This window comes from Colossoma macropomum, unplaced genomic scaffold (assembly GCF_904425465.1).
Source record: "Colossoma macropomum unplaced genomic scaffold, Colossoma_macropomum, whole genome shotgun sequence".
In the NCBI taxonomy this organism is placed as follows: Eukaryota; Metazoa; Chordata; class Actinopteri; order Characiformes; family Serrasalmidae; genus Colossoma; species Colossoma macropomum.
This window is the reverse complement of record NW_023494809.1, coordinates 5764223-5785066: the sequence shown is the minus strand read 5'-3', so window position 1 is coordinate 5785066 and position 20844 is coordinate 5764223. Positions and strand designations below refer to the sequence as shown.

Below are 20844 nucleotides of genomic sequence, written 5' to 3'. Positions count from 1 at the left end.
GTGTTGTATGTGTTGTATATTCTGTATAGCACCAAAAAGGGTTCTGCTTTTGTTATGATGTCAGAGTTGTAACAATAGAAGAACCCTTTTTGGTGCTATATACACTTTCTTAAAAAAGATGTTTTTTCAAGAGTTTAGTAAAGAAAATGGTTCTATATAGAACCATGAACACTGAAAGAACCCTTTGCATGATTAAAGGGTTCTTGGCATTGTTAAAGGGTTCTTCAGATTGATGGCGTGTGCTGTAGACAGTTGTATATAGAACCTTTTTGAAAAGCGGTTCTTCTATTGTTATGATGTCAAGCCTATGACAATAGAGGGACCCTTTTTGGTGCTATAGAATGCTTTTCAGAAGGGTTTATATCGAACTGTATACAAAACATTCCCCACAGAAATATCTTTTTTAAAAGTATGGAGCAAAGACGGCCCCTGGTGAATATCTATTCATATGCAGGTCTAAATTATGTAAACTTTATAAGTTTGTAGTTCTACAGTTACAGACTGTAGTCCATCTGTTTCTCTGCATACTTTGTTGGCCCCCTTTTACCCTGTTCTTCAGTGGTCAGGACCCCCATGGACCCTCACAGAGCTGGTACGAGTGGATCAGACACAGCAGTGCTGCTGGAGTTTTTAAACACCTCAGTGTCACTGCTGGACTGAGAATAGTCCAGCCAACAGCATCCTGTGGGCAGCGTCCTGTGACCACTGATGAAGGACTAGAGGATGATTAGCTCATACTGTGCAGCAGCAGATGAGCTATCGCCTCTGACTTTACATCTACAAGGTGGACCAACAATGCAGGTGCATCTAATAGAGTGGACAGTGGGTGGACACAGTGTTTAAAAACTCCACTCAGACCAGCGCAACACACACTAACACACCACCACGTCAGTGTTACAGCAGTGCTGAGAATGACCCTCTACCCAAATAGTACCTGCTCTGTGAGGGTCCATGGGGGTCCTGACCACTGAAGAACAGGGTAAAAGGGGGCTAACAAATATGCAGAGAAACAGATGGACTACAGTCTGTAACTGTAGAACTACAAAGTGCACCTATATAGTAAGTGGAGCTGATAAAATGGACAATGAGCATAGAAACAAGGAGTCATAATGTTATGTCTGATCGGTGTATATCAGAAATATAGAAAAATGAAAACTCTATGTAAAAACGTTTCTTTTGTTTATGGGTAGCTCTATGAATGAGCCTTATTAAGTATAGCTAGCTGACTAGGGGATGTCTGAGTAGCTGGCAGCTGCACTGATTCTGATCTCCCGAATCCGCTCCTTATCCGGTTTCTCCAGCACAGCCACAAACTGAACCCCTCCTCCCACAAAGCTGCTCCTGACTGTGGAGCTGTTGTTCAGCATTGTGTTCCTGATAATGCACTGACAGCTAATTAGTGCAGAAAGCACAGAGCAGGACTGAGCAGAGCTGGGGGAGGAGATCTCCAGGCCGAGGGTCCTCACGTGCCGCTGCTCACAGGCTTTAGCTCAGTTTCACCTCCTCACTCTGGCAGGTGGGAGGCAGGGCGAGTGTGAAGTGTCACTGGAGCTGAAGGCTGTAACACACACACACACACACACACACACACACACACACACCCATCAGTTCTGACACAGTTCTCGCTCTCGGAGGGATTCCTCTCCAGAGGTTTCCTCTCTCTAATGCAGATGGACACTCACAGTGTGCTGAAGCGGTCAGCTGGGACAGAAACTGTCAGTTCCGTTTTGCTCTGTTCTCCACACTGACCAGCATGTAGACCACTGCAGTCTGTAATTTAGCCGTAGGACAAAAACTCTTTTGGAGCTGGATTCCTTTTACTTTTAACCCAGTATGAATCTGCAGTGTGTGTAGTTTTACAGTCTAACCCTAATAATTGTGGAGTGATTTTAATCCAGTATGAATCTGCAGTGTGTAGTTTTACAGTCTGACAGTAATAATAGTGGAGTGATTTTAATCCAGTATGAATCTGCAGTGTGTGTAGTTTTACAGTCTGACGGTAATAATTGTGGAGTGATTTTAATCCAGTATGAATCTGCAGTGTGTGTAGTTTTACAGTCTGACGGTAATAATTGTGGAGTGATTTTAATCCAGTATGAATCTGCAGTGTGTAGTTTTACAGTCTGACGGTAATAATTGTGGAGTGATTTTAATCCAGTATGAATCTGCAGTGTGTGTAGTTTTGCAGTCTGACTGTAATAATTGTGGAGCGATTTTAATCCAGTATGAATCTGCAGTGTGTGTAGTTTTACAGTCTGACAGTAATAATTGTGGAGCGATTTTAATCCAGTATGAATCTGCAGTGTGTAGTTTTACAGTAATAATTGTGGAGCGATTTTAATCCAGTATGAATCTGCAGTGTGTAGTTTTACAGTCTGACAGTAATAATTGTGGAGTGATTTTAATCCAGTATGAATCTGCAGTGTGTAGTTTTACAGTCTGACTGTAATAATTGTGGAGCGATTTTAATCCAGTATGAATCTGCAGTGTGTGTAGTTTTACAGTAATAATTGTGGAGCGATTTTAATCCAGTATGAATCTGCAGTGTGTGTAGTTTTACAGTCTGACAGTAATAATTGTGGAGCGATTTTAATCCAGTATGAATCTGCAGTGTGTGTAGTTTTACAGTAATAATTGTGGAGTGATTTTAATCCAGTATGAATCTGCAGTGTGTGTGTAGTTTTACAGTCTGACAGTAATAATTGTGGAGTGATTTTAATCCAGTATGAATCTGCAGTGTGTGTGTAGTTTTACAGTCTGATAGTAATAATTGTGGAGTGATTTTAATCCAGTATGAATCTGCAGTGTGTAGTTTTACAGTAATAATTGTGGAGCGATTTTAATCCAGTATGAATCTGCAGTGTGTGTAGTTTAACAGTCTGACGGTAATAATTGTGGAGTGATTCTAATCCAGTATGAATCTTTAGGAATGCTTCTGTAATGCATCTAATTAAGTTACTCAGCTAATGAAGTCCTGGGTGAGATGAATGAAGTGTCTGGGCAGCCGCTAAGCTGTGTTGTGCTGTTTCAGTCCACTGGAATTGCTCACTCTGGGCAAATCCGTCTTTCCGCAGGCCTATATATTGACTAAAGGGTCAATAACGGATGTTCTTGCTGACAGTAATGGGGTTTGTTTGGGCAGCTCAAAGGTTTTAGTGCTCACTAAATGACCAGATTCAATATGAGTAATGGGGGCCGGCTGCTGCAGGTCCACACAAGGCTAATATACGTCAGAAGTCGGCACTAGCAGACAATAACTTCTCTCAGAAGTGTCTCAGATCTGATTCTATAACAAATCCGGCTTTGAAATATCATAAAAACGAGAGTAATGTGGTGGCAGCTACATGTAGCCTAACATTATCATAAGAACAGTGAGTAGCCAGTAAGTAGCTAGTTAATTTGACGTAACAGAATTACAAAATTTAAAACGTCTACTTTTGCACTTTTTAACTGTGTCATTTTGGTGCTTTGTCCTGTGTACATTTCCCCCTGAATGTCACTGGATTCTCTGAATATGAGCCATACCAGTGTACCAATGAGTGTGTTTACATGCACTCAATAATCTGATAACTGCAGAAAATCAGATTTTGTCAGTAATCTGATCAACGTGTTTAAATGCACTTGAGTAATCAGATAATGGGGAAACTCCAGGTCTACATGAGTCAGACAGTAATCAGATTTCTGCTTTACAACCAGCCAATAAACTCACAGAAGAAGACACGACGTTAACATAATGTAAAACTCAAACTTCATACTGCAGCTTTTTTTTAAACATCGCGTTACTTTACCTGAAAATATGAACAAACATCATCTAGAAGATGAAGATCATTTTAGTTCTTTATTTCGTGTTTGGTTTCAGCGCCGCTCCAACAGTGTTTTGCATCTCGCAACTTCTGATGTCTGATCTCGCGCATGCGCAGAGTGAGAAATCCGATAGAAATCAGAGTAACATGCACTGAGAAATCTGATTACTGAGCTGAAATCCAGCTCTATTTATCAGATTTCTAGAATGAATTTCTAGATCGGAGTACGGTATTTACATGACTGTTTGAATATCCAGATAACTGATGAAATCCAATTATGATCGGATTATTGAATGCATGTAAACACACTCAATAATGGTACAAACATGCTAAAAGCAAGCTAACAAGCTAGTGTCTGTGGACGCTTCTAAACATGATCTCAAAACTTTTCTTTTAGTCTCGCTTTTCCTGAATTGTATTAGTCAAATTTATTTATTTTCGATCTATTTTAGTTTTATTTTCCTCTCTTTCTTTTACTCAGTTATTTTATTACCTTGGTAATAGGTACAGTTTGCAGAGACCAAACGAATTCTCGCTTTGCAAAAATTGAAAGAGTGAATAAAACAATGTCGCACCGTAGGAGGCGGTATTGTCACAAATTTATATGATGGTATAATGAATATTACTGATGGTTTGGGTATATATTACGGTATAGAATATTTATGTATATGTTTTCAAGTTAAACCATTTTAGATGCTTAACTAAAGCTTTTTGGTAGATTAACGGTGCCGTATTAATCCGTCCCCTCGCTTTTAGTAAGAACCACATTTAACAATGGAAGTAAATCTAAAATCTTTTTATTGGGCAAAATAGTGAAAACAGAAATTAACTGTATAAAGACAGATGCTAGTATTGCTTTCTAACGCTAATGAGGTAAAGGCATGCCTATGTAAAGCCCACAGAGGCTGAATGTAGTTTTACATCCGAAAGTCATTTGTCTCATATGTCCGTCTCTTACACTCGGACTTTAATCTACGAGCCTCAGACGCTGCTGGAATTCAGTAAATACTACAGCCCATCAGTTTTAGCTGAGAAGCTGTGGAACATCTTGGCTCGTAGGCTGAGGCCGCGGCGTCACCTGAAGCAGCTGACTGAGGAAGGAGCGCCATGGTTGGCACACATGGAAACCCAGCTAATGCCCATGCTTGGCTAATGGCTAACCCCAAGAGACTGGCTTTTTTCTTTCACTCTCTTTTGCTTGTTAACTCATTAACCAATTACAATCGGTTGTCACTCCTTTGACAGTAAACTGGACTAACTGACCTCAGGCTGCAGCTCACAACACGAGACCTGAGGGAATCAGTGTGTTCTGACCTGTTTGTACATCGCATTATCTGCATTTATTGGCACACAGGGTAATGGTCATAAGAAAACTAATACCTTAAAAAGAGTTTCAACCATTATACCAGATGAACTGATACATCGCCCACTTCTAACATCGCGTTTATGCCATAAAGAAAAGAAAAAATCATTTATATAGAGACTGAAAGAGGGCGTGAGTTAAGCAGGACCGACTATGAGGTGTCAGAACTGTGTATTCTGGAACTCTGAAGGTTTCAGTACTGATAAAGAGCTATCAGGCTATCTGTCCTCGTCAGTATTCAGGGCGTCTGGCCTCAGATAGCGCTCTCTCTCCTTCGCTTAGAGAGGCTGATAGTAGTTTAGCGCTATGATTTATTTATGAAAGCACAGTCCACTGAGTACGCGACCATATTTCAGCGTTACACCACAGCGAGCTGTTGATTTTTCTGCCATGTTTTATGTATGGCGGCGCGGCGTGGATCACGGCTGGGAAAATTGAGCGGAAATTGCCGGAGCTGTCAGCCGTCCTCATCCTGGCGGCACTTCAGCACGGTTTCATTAAGTGAATTGCTTGATAACTGCTTGATAATTGGCTGCCTATTAAGCAGCAGGCGGACTGAAATGTTAAAGTAAAGCAGTAAAAGTCAACAAGCGAGCGCAGAGTAAAGTAAAGAGCAGCCGGGAACTGAACTGCTCTTACAGTCTCACGTCCCCCTGTTGTCCCTTTCCAGCTTGTGGTGGGCTGGGGGAACCAGCGCACTTCAAACAGCAAAAGGACTGATTGACACGCCTCTCTGCCTGTCACACTTGTCTCTAAATGCTGTTTCCTCCATTAAGCAGAAGAAAAACTATGATAAAACTCTTCTGAGCAAACCTGCAGTGAGCCTTGAGTAAATGAGGGTGGAGCTGTTTTTATTCCTGACACTGAGAATTTTTCATTCAGAGTGGTTTGGTGTGAAATGGTTCAGATGTCTTTACAGTGGTGGTGATAGGAACCAGGGGTCGCCATGACTACAACACAAATATAGACATTTTATTTACTATCTGTGAGGGAGCTTTTAGAGGTGGACGTCTGGTTCCTATCACCACCACTGTGAACAGTTCTGACTCTGTAAGTTTCTCTAGAACAGAGCGTTTCACACCAAACCGCTCTGAATGACTCTGGGTATATCTTGACCGTTTAATCATGCAGGAATATTTAATGTTATTAATTGTTCCTTTATTATGTTCTAACTGGTCACTAGTTGGAGAGGGGAAGGCATGGAGAAGGAGAAAATATCATGTCTGTTCAAAATGAGCCAAATAAAATATATTTTGTTCGTAATCCCAGTTGCTGTATCACAGGTCTATAAAATATATGCCTGTCAGTTAGAGAAGAAAAGTCATTCAAAGTGTTTTTTTTCTCCTCTCTGTCAAAATCTTGACATTATCCGTATTAAAGAAAGTACTTAACTCTGAAATCTGATTGTTTTTGTGTTTAGTCTCCATGACGACTTCAGTACGGACTGAATTTCGGACAGTATCTATTACAGAACAACAGTTCCTACCTTCATAATCTCATCATCAACTCCAGATAAGAAAACAGCATCACACAAACATCCTAACTAGACTAAACCTCCTAAATCCTGTCCTAACTTTAGGATGAACCCCAACAGGGTCCTCACTTCTGTTTAAGGTCCGTTTCTATGGTTTTTAGGCAGCTGTGTCAGCAGCATAGTTCACTACCAGCATAATGAGCTCCATTTATTTCTACTGTAAAACGCTGCTTTCACTGTGAGATGATTTTCTTTTCTAACTCTGCGTTTTAAAGATCTCAGATGCTGCAGACTCGATCTCCACCGCCCCTCTGATCACCTTCGTGTGTTAATGTTGATGATGAAATATTACAGTGATGGTGGTGAATAATGAGGAGACGGAGCTGAACGTGTGTCTGTTTATTAGGAGGAGTAACGTTAGCGCGCTCGGCTAAAGCGTTTGGGAAATGGAGACTGAAACTGGGGAGCGGCGACGCTCTGATAAACAGCAGGGGGCGCTCTCACAATATTCACTACTTACAGTTTATCACACTTTAGCTTTGACCTTTTTTACATCAGTAACAGCAGCTGTCATATTTTCACATTATTGTGATCACGTGTTTATGTTCCAGCTGTGTGCGGATCATTTGGTTGCTAGGTAACAGACATGACTGTTGATTTTCGACTTTGATCGAGTAGGTTAAGATTTCCTAACTGGAGATACGATGCTGTAAGATAAGATTCCTAAATTAAGATCAGATTTGCTTCTGTAATATGAATCTGTGAAAAATCTTGTCTTGACCTGTCAGATCTTAACTTAGGACTAAAAGAGAAGAAGTTTCTGTAATACGGCCCCCGATTTCTCTCTTTTTCTGCCCTTTCTCTCTCTCTCCCTTTATGTACTGTACTGTAAGTATATTTGTACAGGATCTGGACTCTGGTACTGTATGCCAGCAACAGACGAACGCTCGGGGAGTTGTTTATTTGTTTGTTTATTTATTTTTGCTGTGTGTCAGGCGTACTGTACGGTATCTCAGTGATATATTTAGAAGTGTGAGCGGGGGAATAGGAGGGAAACTGGCAGGGAAAACATTTTCACACAGAAACACCCGCAGCGCTCGGAGGACTGTTAACACGTCTGCTTCCACTCAGCAGCCGCTCGGCGTTCGGAGAGCATGTGTACACACACAAACACACACACACACACACACACACACACACACACACACGGGGTGAATCTCATACCACGCTAAAAAATCCCGCTTCTACAATTTCTGCTAGCACCTCAATGGGATTTCTAATAGTATGTTAGCACTATGCAGATACTGCTGCACATGAACATCATCTATTTCAGATTAGAAACTCACTTCTAACAGACATTATCGTATGTTTGACTTTGTACATGGTGCTTTTGCAGTGATTGTTCTTAGGATACAGACAATAAAAACAATAACCAGTACCTGAGAATTTTGTTGTGGCCAATAATGCATAACCTATTGAATATAGACCACTGAAGTCGTGTTGTCATTCTGCAGTCGGTGCCATGCTATTATGCCCATGTAAGTCATTCTGGGTCTAAAAGGAATTTCTTGGTGAGAAAAATGAATGGAGTTTTCGAGATTAGCCTTTGTCGCACATCAGAAATATTCCAAAGCTGAAACATTTTGAACATTTTGAGCATTTTTCTCTCAAACATCACTGGATCCTCTCAATTACAAGGTCAGTGTAGTAATTCAGTGTTGACATAAATGTTTTATTGTGTTTTTAATGTTAATTCAGTACAGACTCACCTTAGTATCACTACTTACCTCTGATAAGCTTATTTAGGCTATTATTGTAGTTATTCTTTTAATGCTGGTACTATTTTCTGATAAGGACGCTCACCAGCTTGTTGTTTGAATTTTTCTGTTCCACCTTAAGTGGTGCAGCAGTTACTTTCTGGCACCTGAAACATTATAATTATAACTGTTGCAGCATTTAAGGTGGCACAGGAACATTTGAACAAGAAGTTGGTGACCAATAAATAAGATGCTAAGATTTATACCCTAGCAACCACCTGTCAACACCCTAGCAACCACCAGAGGTACCATAGCCCCAACCTAGCATCAATCTAGCAACCACCTGGCAACACCCTAACAACAACCAGAGGTACCATAGCCCCAACCTAGCAACATCCTAGCAACCACCTGGAATACCATAGTAACCACCAGAGATATTATTCAGTAGCTGTGTGGACTGTCATTAAGGTGGAACAGGAAAATTTGAACAAGAAGCTGGTGAATAAGATGCTAAGACTTCAGCTTCGTAGTTTTAATGCTGGTAGTATTTTTTGATATGGAGATTTAATCTAAGACCTTGTTCAGACTGACAGCCCAAATCTGATTTTTGTCATATCCAGATTGTATCCAGATTGATTTTTGAAAAATTTTGAGGTGGTTTGACATGTGATCCCAATCAGATTTTTACAGATACCATCTCAGTCTGGACGCTCTGGACGCTCAAATCGGATCTCACAGTGTCTTTTACATCACTTGCAACACGACAAACAACAATGTCAAACCCAGAGTGATGAAGCGCTGGGATTCAAGAAGAGCGGCAAAGATTCATGATTATGAAAAGAATTCTGAAAGGTTTGGAGGGCGAGATGATGCTCCTCCATCACTCCTGCATCCGCATTTGGTATCCGCGTCACCAGCATAGCTACATAGTAACGTTGTGGACAGACAAATCCGATCTGATCACTTGTGAATAACAGTGTGGACAGTCGTCTCAAAAGATCTGATTTGGAAAATAAATCCGATTGGCCTGCAGTCTGAGACCCATTGGATTCTGAACATTTATTGACCACAGGGTGCGATAGAGGTGATTTTTCACCCCAGTCATTTCAGCCATAGAGAAATTGATCTTAGAGTTCCTAATATGGGCATAACATGAACAGAATGACGCACGACTACAGTGGCCTGTTATTATAACTGATGGTGATAAAATGAAGGCAGGTGAATCTCCACCCTCAGGTGCTTTTTCATGTTCCTGGCAGACACTGTGTGAGCTGTGTGAGCTTCTCTCTCCTCTGTTTTTGTCAGGGGGGATTGTGTAATGTATGTCTGTGTCAGCTGTCAGAGGGCTGATGGATGGTGATGAAGCGGTGGGGGGTGGTAGCGGGGGGTCTGATTGAGTCGGAGCTGTCCCGGAGCGAGCGCTACACTGATTGAGATGACAAACAATACAGCCAGCGTAAATCAGCCACTGAATCAATTCCACACGTTTCTGTCACATGATGAACTCATTTCTCTCCTGATAAACGAGCTCAGCGTCTGTTCACGGAAAACACGACCGAGTTTGCTGACTTTATTATCAGAGAACGTTCTGAGTGGACGTGTATATGCTTATTAGTGGTGATATTTATTTGTTATTCGTTGTCTTCTTCTTCTGCATGTTTTGTTTTCCGACTTGTTCCACAGTTTTTGAGATGTCGGCTCTGAACTCTGACTTGTATGATCTGACTGGGCTGCAGGCTTGTGTACAGCGTGTTGATCGGCCGTATGGTTTTCGTACAATGATTGTTTCATATTTTTTTCCTATTGGAATGAATGGCATAACTTTGGGAAAAAAGTTTGTGCCCCCCACGTGTATCATGATGATGCAATACATTAGCAACACACTAATGCACTGCATCATCAGTGTTAGCAAAACACTGTTGGGATACAATAGCAGCCACCTGCGACGCCATAGCAACCGCCTGGCAACACCCTAGCAACAACCAGAGGTTGCATAGTCCCAACCTAGCATCAACCTAGCAACCACCTGGCAACACCCTAGCAACCACCAGAGGTACCATAGCAACCACCTGGCAGCACCCTAGCAACCAACAGAGGTACCATAGCCCCAACCTAGCAATATCATAGCAGCCACCTGGCAACACCCTAGCAACAACCAGAGGTAGCATAGCCCCAGCCTAGCATCAACCTAGCAACCACCTGGCAACACCCTAGCAACCACCAGAGGTACCATAGCCCCAACCTAGTAACACCCTAGCAACCACCTGAAATACCATAGCAACCACCTGGCAACACCCTAGCAACCACCAGACATACCATAGCCCCAACCTAGCATCAACCTAGCAACCACCTGGCAACACACCAGCAACCAACAGAGGTACCATAGCAACCCACCTGGCAGCACCCTAGCAACCAACAGAGGTACCATAGCCCCAACCTAGCAATACCATAGCAACAACCTGGCAACACCGTAGCAACCACCAGACATACCATAGCCCCAACCTAGTAACACCCTAGCAACCACCTGGAATACCATAGCAACCACCTGGCAACACCCTAGCGACCACCAGAGGTACCATAGCAACCACCTGGCAGCACCCTAGCAACCACCAGAGGTTCCATAGCCCCAACCTAGCAATACCATAGCAACCACCTGGCAACACCCTAGCAACAACCAGACATACCATAGCCCCAACCTAGTAACACCATAGCAACCACCTGGCAGCACCCTAGCAACCACCAGAGGTTCCATAGCCCCAACCTAGCAATACCATAGCAACCACCTGGCAACACCCTAGCAACAACCAGACATACCATAGCCCCAACCTAGCAAAATCGCCTTTAATCACCTTTAAATCTACGTCTTTCCAGGTTATTAATATCTTCAGTTTGCTCTGTTTTATTAGGTCTTTTTGCAGTTACTTTCTCTTTATTGCTGTTTTACTTCATTACTATTTTACAAACCATTCATCTAATAAATATTCATTATCATAGATTGGAGTATATTTCAAATACAAGCATTCAAACATGAATCAAACAATCAATTTCTATTTCTCTCTCTCCCTCTGTCTCTGTCCCTCTCTCTCTCTCTCTCTCTCTCACACTCTCTCGCTCTCTCTCTTTCTCTGCCTCCTCTCTCTCTCTCTGTCTCTGTCCCTCTCTCTCTCACACTCTCTCTCTCACACTCTCTCGCTCTCTCTCTTTCTCTGCCTCCTCTCTCTCTCTCTGTCTCTGTCTCTGTCCCTCTCTCTCTCTCTCTCACACTCTCTCTCTCACACTCTCTCGCTCTCTCTCTTTCTCTGCCTCCTCTGTCTCTGTCCCTCTCTCTCTCTCTCTCTCTCTCTCTCTCTCTCTCTCACACTCTCTCGCTCTCTCTTTCTCTGCCTCCTCTCTCTCTCTCTGTCTCTGTCTCTGTCCCTCTCTCTCTCTCTCTTTTCTCTACCTCCTCTCTCTTTCCTTCGCTCGCTCTCTCTCTCTTCTCTCTCTCTCTCTCTCTCTCTGTCAGTTTTTTCTTTTTTCTGCAGTTTGATTTTGCTCCCTCAGCTTTTATTTTCTTCAGTCTTCTATCTAAATTCAGTTAGTCCTCCTCGCAGACGGAGCGTTTGATCGTGACACGTTGTCTGCGCCTCTCGGGGGGCTTCGCCGAGTCTCCGGAGGGAAAGGCGCGCTGCCTTCAGGCTGCTGCGTGGAGAAAATTGTGTGAAAGTGTTCGTCGCTGTGCTGCTTATTTCTCTCTTTTTTCTTCACTTTAATATAAAGTTTCCTCTGCTCTGCGTTATGTAACAGCGCCTCTGAGTTGCATCACTGTGCCGGATTGCTGAAACATGCTTTATTAAAGCGGCAGAAACATTCATATCCTCGTTTGTGGGTGAGAAAAAGACGCTTTGTTTGTAGTTTTCGTGCCACAGTTTAAATGTTGAAGCGTCTTATTATTCTGGGCCATTTTTACAGTCATAGAAGTTGCAGCTCTAGACTGCATTAGTCTTTCTGTACAGACTCATTATAAGAAACAACACTACATCTTCCATAATTTACTAAAGTGAACAAAGTACAGATGAAATTCAGTCTTTAAAGGGCTGATATGCTACATTTCTGTTGTATTAGATTTTTTCCCTTGAGGTTTATTTGGTTTTATATACCAAAAACAGTCATAATTCATTTTGTGTGACCATTTTCCAGCCTCTCTTTATCCCTTAGAATTAAACAGGCTGTTGTCTTTAAGACTGATATATGTAAATGTGCTCTCTTCTGATTGGCTGCCCTGTACCCAGTCCTATCAAAATGATGTTCAAGCTGAAACACTCCTTATAACTTCAGTGTGCGTGGGTGGGGCTTAACTGCTGTAGGCTGAGTAGGTAAGTGAGTTGGTTCTTGTGACGTCACAGATACAGTTAGTTCAAAAATGGCTGTTTTGCAGCTTAGTTTCCAAATGTGGATCGAGTAGTGAACAATACCTTGTTAATAAAGCAATAAGCCATGAGAGGATGTGCGTTAGTGCAATTGTATCACAGGGAAGGGTGTTGTTAGGCATGAGTAAAACTCCTTTCCCTGTGATAAAATCACTGTAATGCACGACTTCAAGTGGCTTATTGCTTTTATGAAATGGCGGGCAACATAAAATATGATCAAATACACCATTTTCCAGAAAATAATTTAAGTTGTTATGAATAATAATCCACATAAACAAGTATTCCGCCAAGAAATGTAGTTCTTTTAGAGTTTGGTGTCGTTGCCAAGCAACCATGTCCCGCTGAATGAGGAGAATGTTTGGTCGCCCGTCGCTGTATATTACAGTCATTTCATGAATTTTTAAAAACTTTTTGTCATATTATAATAAACATATGAAAACACTGATTAATACACAGATTTTCGCTATATAAGTACTTTCTGGTCACCAAATCACCACCAAGTCTTATTTAGCACCAATCCAGCGGCGCCCTCCTCTCACCCTGGGGCTGAATCTCAAACGGCTCCCTGCTCCCTACATAGTGCACTACGTAGGAGTTTAAACACTGGATCCTGCAGCCCAACAGAGCAAAATACAGCTAAGAAACAGTCATTTGGGTCTCAGACTCATCCAAACTTGATACATGATGCACTGTTTGGCTGTAGAGGCTAGAATTTCTAAACTCTCATAGCTAGAACACTATTTAGGGAGTACGGAGCCGTTTGGGATTCAGTCTGGGTTTGACGCGACTTCTGACTGAAACACGAACATTTGAAGTGTGTAAAACATTCAAGTGACGTTTCATACAGCAGTTTTACAGTTAATCATACTGTAAATACTCCAATTCAAGCCTTAGTATTAATGATAGAGTTGTTTAGCATGTTTGCTATCTTTTAGCCTGTTAGCTAGCTGACCAGCCTGGTTCTAGTGAAGAACATAAGTCTCCAGCTACTCAGTTTAAACAAGAACGGGTTCTTACTTCCTCAGTACACTCTGTGCTCCATGCGAGCAGCATTAGAGTCAAAGATTATTCCATTAACAGCAGAAGGGTTTTTCGTGCCGTGGCGTAGTAATACATGTTGTGAGGCAGTCATAGATGGGCGTATATCGTGGATTTTACAACGGCTTCGAGTGCAGCTCAGTCAATCGGATTTTAGGACCAGAACTATCCGTTTAACAAAAAAACTCCTTCCTTTTAAAAACCGAGGGAAATTCTCTTTTCCATGATTTGGGCCCTTTAAGATGGATGTTTTTAGCTGTGTGACTTTTGTCCATGTATAAATAACAGTATGTCATGCAGTGTCAGCAGTCAGTCTTAAATATTTGAGTCTATTTGCATGTGTTAATTGCATATCTGCATATGCTAATTGGTGGAGTTCTAAGCTCCCATTACCTTTTAGCTGTATTAGCCTCGTAGCTTCAGTGCAACTTCACATACTGAACATGTCATGGCCGATCAACTGTATCTGGAGTGAGGGTGAAAACATGATTTCTGAATCTCGTAATTCATTAATATTTCTCTTCTTTATTTCTCAGCATTAGCGGTGAAGAGAAAATGAGCGACATCTACGAGTCGGCCGCCACCTCGCTGGGCCTGTTCAGCAGCCCCTGCCTGACCAAAGTGGAGCTGCGCGTGGCTTGTAAGGGCATTTCTGACCGTGACGCCCTGTCCAAGCCTGACCCCTGCGTGGTCATTAAGATGCAGTCGCATGGCCAGTGGCTGGAGGTGAGTCTGTTTTCACTGGCTGGGCTTTTTACCCACAAAGTGAAATTCTACCTATTTTTTAAATTTCCTCATAATTAAATGGTTAAGATGTAAACAGAGTCATTCAGAGTGGTTTGGTGTGAAACGCTCCGTTCTAGATAAACTTACAGAGTCAGAATTGTTCACAGTGGAGGTGATAGGAACCAGACGTCCACCTCTAAAAGCCCCCTTACAGTAAATGGTTATGAATTCACTGCCTGATGTCTGAGACTCTGTTTTATGATAGTGGCACAAAGATAGTAAAGACAGTGGTTCTATATAGCAACAAAAAGGATTTTGTTATTGTTATGATGTCAAATTTGTACAGTGGAAGAACGCTTTTGGTGCTATATAGAACCATATCCGACACAAACTCCATCAATCTGAAGAACCATTTCATTCATGCAAATGGTTCTTTGCGTGTTTATGGTTCTATATATAACCATTTTCTTTACTTAAGTACCCTTGAAGAACCTCTTTTTTTTTTTACCATGTATATTTAAATTCCAGTCATGGCTGAGAGGTATTTGCAGGGCGCTTCCACTATTTTCCATCATCAACATTCCATATAAACTCAGAAGACTCGTGTAGGTTCACTGGTGGTTCTGGATAGTAAATAAAATGTCTACTGTAAAGACATCTGAACCATTTCACACCAAACCACTCTGAATCTCTCTGTTTACATCTCAAACACTGAATTATGGAGGAATTATGAAAAATCTGTGGAATTCCCCTTTAAATATGGAAGTGTCCTTTAACTGATTCTGAACTGTTTCTGCTGGGAAAACACTGAAATACTGTAACACTGCACTGAAGTGACTTCAGATTAAGGCCTTTAAAATAAGTCGTGTCTACATTTCCTCTCTTTAGCCCTTAAATCAAACAGGCTGCTTTTGTTACTTTGCCTTTAAGACTGATATATGTAAATGAGCTTGGTTCTGATTGGCTGCCTATACTCTGTCCTATCGGAAAGTGGTTCAAGCTGAAACATTGCTTATAACTTCAGTGTGTGTGGGTGGGGTTAAACTGCTGTAGGCTATGTTTGTGATATCACAATCAATTCAAAATGGGCTGTTTCTACAACTTAGTTTCCATATATGGACTTTATGGACTGAAATGTAAAGGGTGCTTTTTTGAAACTTTAGTAATAATAATAATAATAATAATAATAATAATTTTTATTTGTAGAGTCCTTTTCATGCCGCTGGCAGCTCAAAGTGCTTAACAGACAGCTGATAAAGCTTAACAGTAATAGAAGAAATTATAAGTATTCATTTAGAATCATATAAGAAAATGATACAGATCAGATTAAAAGATAAAGACCAAAGAGCCGTAGAGTTTTAATGAAGCGCAGTGTTTTCAGATGTTTATTAAAAGTGAGCTCTGAGCTCGACTGTCTAATAAAAGCTGAACTGAGCTCCACAGTTTAGAAGCAGAATAACTGAAAGAGTCTCTCCACGTTTTCTGTGTTTTACTGAAGGTGTTCAGAAGGTCAGAATCTGCAGATCTGAGATCATAAACAGACATTCAGGAGCTTTAAGGTCATTTAGAGCTTTAAAAACCAGCAGCAGAGCTTTAAACTCTCTCTAACAGATCCAGGCGGTCAGTGCAGTGTGTAGACGGGGTGATATGGGCTCTCTGTGTTGGTGCTGTGAGGATCTGTGCTACTGTGTTCTGTACGAATTCTAGAGGATGCACTGTTTTCTCCAGTAAGAAGATCATTACAGTGATCAACTCTGCTGAACAAATGCTGCGTCGCTCTGAGAGAGAAAAGGCTGAACTTTACAGATTTTCTCACGTGATAAAAGCTGCTTTGAGTGACTGTGTTTACATGCAGATTAGACAGAGCTCAGAGTCTTCGATCACACCCAGGTTTCTACTGCAGGTTTGGGATACGAAACTAAAGAACCGAGACTCTCATAAAGCAGCTTTCTCTGAGTTTCAGTACCAACAATCAGCATTTCTGTTTTTCATGGTTTAATTGTGAACAATTTAGCAATATTTATGTACCAAAACAATTCAGTTTTCATGCTGTGGGGCCTTTGACATATGAACCCAAGGCACATATTCAGACTATTTTTGCTGTATCAAAAAATCCATCAAAAATCTATTTTTTTTGTGTTTGTGAGATTCTCTCTCCTCTGGCTTCTCCTTCCTGTCTGAGTCATCACATCACTTTCTCTTTGCCTTTTATTCAACCCCATAATCCCCCGAAGCCTTAGTGTTTTGGGCACCTGGGAATGTTTAAGCGAGATGGAGTGAACTGGGAGTTAAATCAGAGTCCAAAAGCAAAAAAATCTGACTTCACAGCTCATGTTAGTAGTTTATGTGCAGAGCATAAGAATTAGAACAGCTAAAAAAACGAAAAGTTTGGCAGAGTTTCTCCTTTTTCTGCTTTATTAGGAGAACCGTCTGACTGCTGTGCTTAAAATGTCACATAATAGATCCATTTATGATCTAATGATGGGTTCTAATCAGCTCTGACAGTAATTATCCATTACATTCTGCATGCATGCTGAGAGTTATAGAAACTCATAGCAGAAAACTCACTACTCAAACGGCTTAATTGCAATCAAGCATAATAACTTTGCCAAAACTTTTCTGTTGCCTGGAGTCTGTTTACTGCATTTTCCAGCAAAATGAAAAGGAAAATGATCTAAGGTGTGAAAAAACAGATGAAATATGACTGACTTGAAAAGAGCCAGTTATTAAGAGCATGGCGAGTATAGACTACTGCTCATCTGTGCTTCAGTGTTATAGCACAAATGTCTACATCAGGATTGGACAGTGTTGCTGTTTAGTGCTGATGCCAATGCATTATTATTAATATTATTATTAACAACACAGGGAATACTCATCTCAGTGAATGGGGAGAGACCTGTAGACACCAAACCTGAACAAGAAAACTACATTAACATTTCAAAAACTAATTTAAAAGAAGTGCAAAAGTATATGCAAATGTTTGTGCACCCCTGGTCATGTATTTGTTGATTTTCTAAGTGTAAATAAGTTACACGTCGTTGTGTTAAAGTTTCACTTAGAAAATCAAGAAAATAAATAAATAGATGTATTTTGACTTGGGATGTTCAAACTTTTGCATGCAGCTAAATGTTTAGATCAAAATATACAAAAATGTGTTTTTCAGGTTGTTCTTGCTACTACATGTGCGTATATCTCAACTACAAAGGGGCTTATTATTATTATTATTATGATTATTATATACTCTGCCATTCACATAGTGGGACCGCTGAGTGCTGAAGTGTGTAAAAAATGGTCCATTGTCTGTTAAAATCACTCACTACAGAGTTCTAAACTGCCACTGGATGCAACATCAGGGCAATAACTGTGAACCGGGAGCTTCATGAAATGGGTTTTGATGGCTGAGCAGCTGCACATAAGCCTAAGATCACTGTGCGGAATGCCAGGCGTCGGCTGGAGTGGTGTAAAGCGCCGCCACTGGACTCTAGATCAGTGGAAACGTGTTCTCTGGAGTGATGAATCAGCTTCTCTATCTGTCAGTCTGATGATGAATCTGGGTTTGGTGGATGTCAGGAGAACGTTACCCACCGGAATGCAGAGCCAACAGTACAGTTTGGTGGAGGAGGGATGATAGTCTGGGCTGTTTTTCAGGGTTTGGGCCCCTCAGTTCCAGTGAAGGGTGATGCACACAGACATTTTACACAATTGTACGCTTCCAACTTCGTGGGAACAGTTTGGGGAAGAGCCTTTCCTGTTCCAGCATGACTGAGCCCCAGTGCACAAAGCAGCTCTATGAAGACGTTGTGTGACCACGTTGTGTTTGGTATGGAGGAACTCCAGTGGCCCTCACAGAGCCCTGACCTCAACCCCACTGAACACCTTTGGGAAGAACTAGAATGCAACTGTGGGCCAGACCCTCTCGTCCAACATCAGATGCTCTTTTGACTGAATGAATTCCCACAGATACACTCCAAAATCTTTTGGAAGGGGGGGCCAACTCCAAATTAAAGCCCATGGTTTTGGAATGGGAGGTCCAACAAGCTCATATAGGTGTGATGATCAGGTGTCCACATACTTTTGGACATATAGTGTATTTTCACTATATATTAACAGATAAATGATAATCCATTGCTTGGGAATGATGCTTCATAACAGTGTCATAAATGGAACAAATGTCACTTTAGTTTAATGGCCCTTAAGTCTACAATCTGCAAGTGGACGTGGAGGGGCGTTGTCTTGTCATGGTAAGGTAAAGTTTGATAATTTGTTTTTATTTAGAATATGACATAAGTATTTGTTGTTCTGTAGCGAAAATGTAGTTTATTACAATTTAACACCTAATTTTTTGACCATTTTCAACACAAGGGCACCAAAATTCCCAATAAAACTCCAGGCCACTGTTCCAAAACCCAACCCTGCACATCTCTCAGGCTTCTTGTTGCCGTGTAGATACGTGTGCGAATGCTAATGTGTGTGAAATTTGCTTATATTTCGAGTAAATGAAATATTGGTGAGAACATGCACAACTGCACAGGGAGGTTTACACAGCTGGGGTTTGAGATGTGAATAAATTATGTAAAAAGTGAGAAAACATTGCCGCTAAGTGGATCTGAGTAGATAAAATCATGCAGCTGCAGCAGAAGGAGGTGATGTTGGATGGTCTTGAGTGTCAGCTCAGGTTATTATTATCCAGAAAGTGTGCAACAGCTGCAGTTTATGAAGTTAAATCCAATGAATGTTAACACTGATTTCATGTATGATGTATTACTCTGGGATGTATCATTATAAAGCCCATGTTGAGTTTGGAATGTTTCTAAAATCTTGGGAAAATTACATGCATTATGTATAGGTCATACAAATGATGCACACGCAGACATGGACCAAATATCCACAGCTTTAGTGTTACTGTGGCATCATCATCCTCAGACAACAGCGGCCACTACATAACTTATTCATGACTGAGTCACACTACATGAGTACCCTTAAAATCAATATTTAATACCTGAGCAGTCTGTTAAAGCTACATGGCTAGTTTGCTCGAGGCTTGTAGTGAGGCGTGTGTTTCTCGTGGTTAGGGTGGTGAACCTGAAGCTACTGCCTGTTTGTCTTGTTTGTGCAGTGAACACCCAGATGCTGTGTGAGCCGAGACACAGCGATTTTACTGTTCAGAAGCATAAACAAAGTAGGTTTGAAAAATGAAACTGATTGGGGGAAAAGTATTCAGACATCATGATTTTATAATATTAGTACTGTGGAACTCATACAAGCACCATGTTGAGTTGTTTTGGCTGAATGTTTTGGGGTTGTTGACTTGTTGAAATGTCTGTCTTCTCTCTTTTCTTGGCCGATGAGATTAAATTCTCCTCCTAGTACATCTCTCCGGTCGTGTTTCCTTTGACTGCATGTAGTGCCCCAGTACTGGTCAGAGTACACTGTTCCAAAAGAGGCTCTGTGAGGGCCAGTCAGGTTCTTCCACACCAAACTCACCCAGTCAGGCCTTTATGGAGCTGCTTTGTGCTCTGGGGCTCAGTCATGCTGGAACAGGAAAGGTTCTTCCCCAAACTGTTCCACAAAGTTGGAAGTGTACAATTGTCCAGAATGTCTTGGTGCTGAAGCTTTAAGATTCCCCTTCACTGGAACTAAGGGTTCTAGACCAACCCCTGAAAAACAGCCCCATATCATCATCCCTCCTCCACCAAACTCTACAGCTGGCACAGTGCAGTCAGGCAGGTAAGGTTCTCCTGGCATTCGCCAAACCCAGACTCGTCCATCAGACTGACAGAATGCGTTTCCACTGCTCCAGAGTCCAGTGGAGACGCTTTACTCCACTCCATCTGACGCTTGGCCTTGTGCATTTTGATCTTAGGCTTGTGTGCAGCTGCTTCACAAAATGGAAACCCAAGCTCCTAATGCGCAGTTCTTTAGCTGATGTAGGTAGACAGATAGGTACTGTGTATTCAATAGGTACTGTGCGCCTCAGCACTTGGTGGTCCCATTCTGTGAGTTTGGTGGTCTACCGTTTCATGGTTGAACTGTTGTTGCTCCTTGATGCTTCCATTTAACCATAATAGCACTTACAGTTGACCGGAGCAGATCTAGCAGGACAGAAACTTCACAAACTGACTTGTGGCAGAGGTGGCATCCTATGACAGTGCCATGTTTAAGGTCACTGAGCGACCCTCTACGACCCTCTACTGCCAGTGTTTGTCTATTGAGATTACAAGGCTGTGGGCTTAATTTGATATACCTGTTAGCAATGGGTGTGGCTGAAACACCT

General features: G+C 41.6%; 1 protein-coding gene across 1 annotated transcript in view; it reads left to right on the top strand.

Annotated features, from left to right (window-relative positions):
* The window catches only part of cpne4a (copine IVa), a 136881-nt gene that overhangs the window by 11242 nt on the left and 104795 nt on the right, over positions 1 to 20844 (top strand). Inside the window, exon 2 of the mRNA XM_036558645.1 lies at positions 14381 to 14570. Within this exon, the coding sequence (XP_036414538.1) occupies positions 14400 to 14570 (171 nt within the window). The 5' untranslated portion in view covers positions 14381 to 14399. The remainder of the gene's footprint in view (positions 1 to 14380; positions 14571 to 20844) is intronic.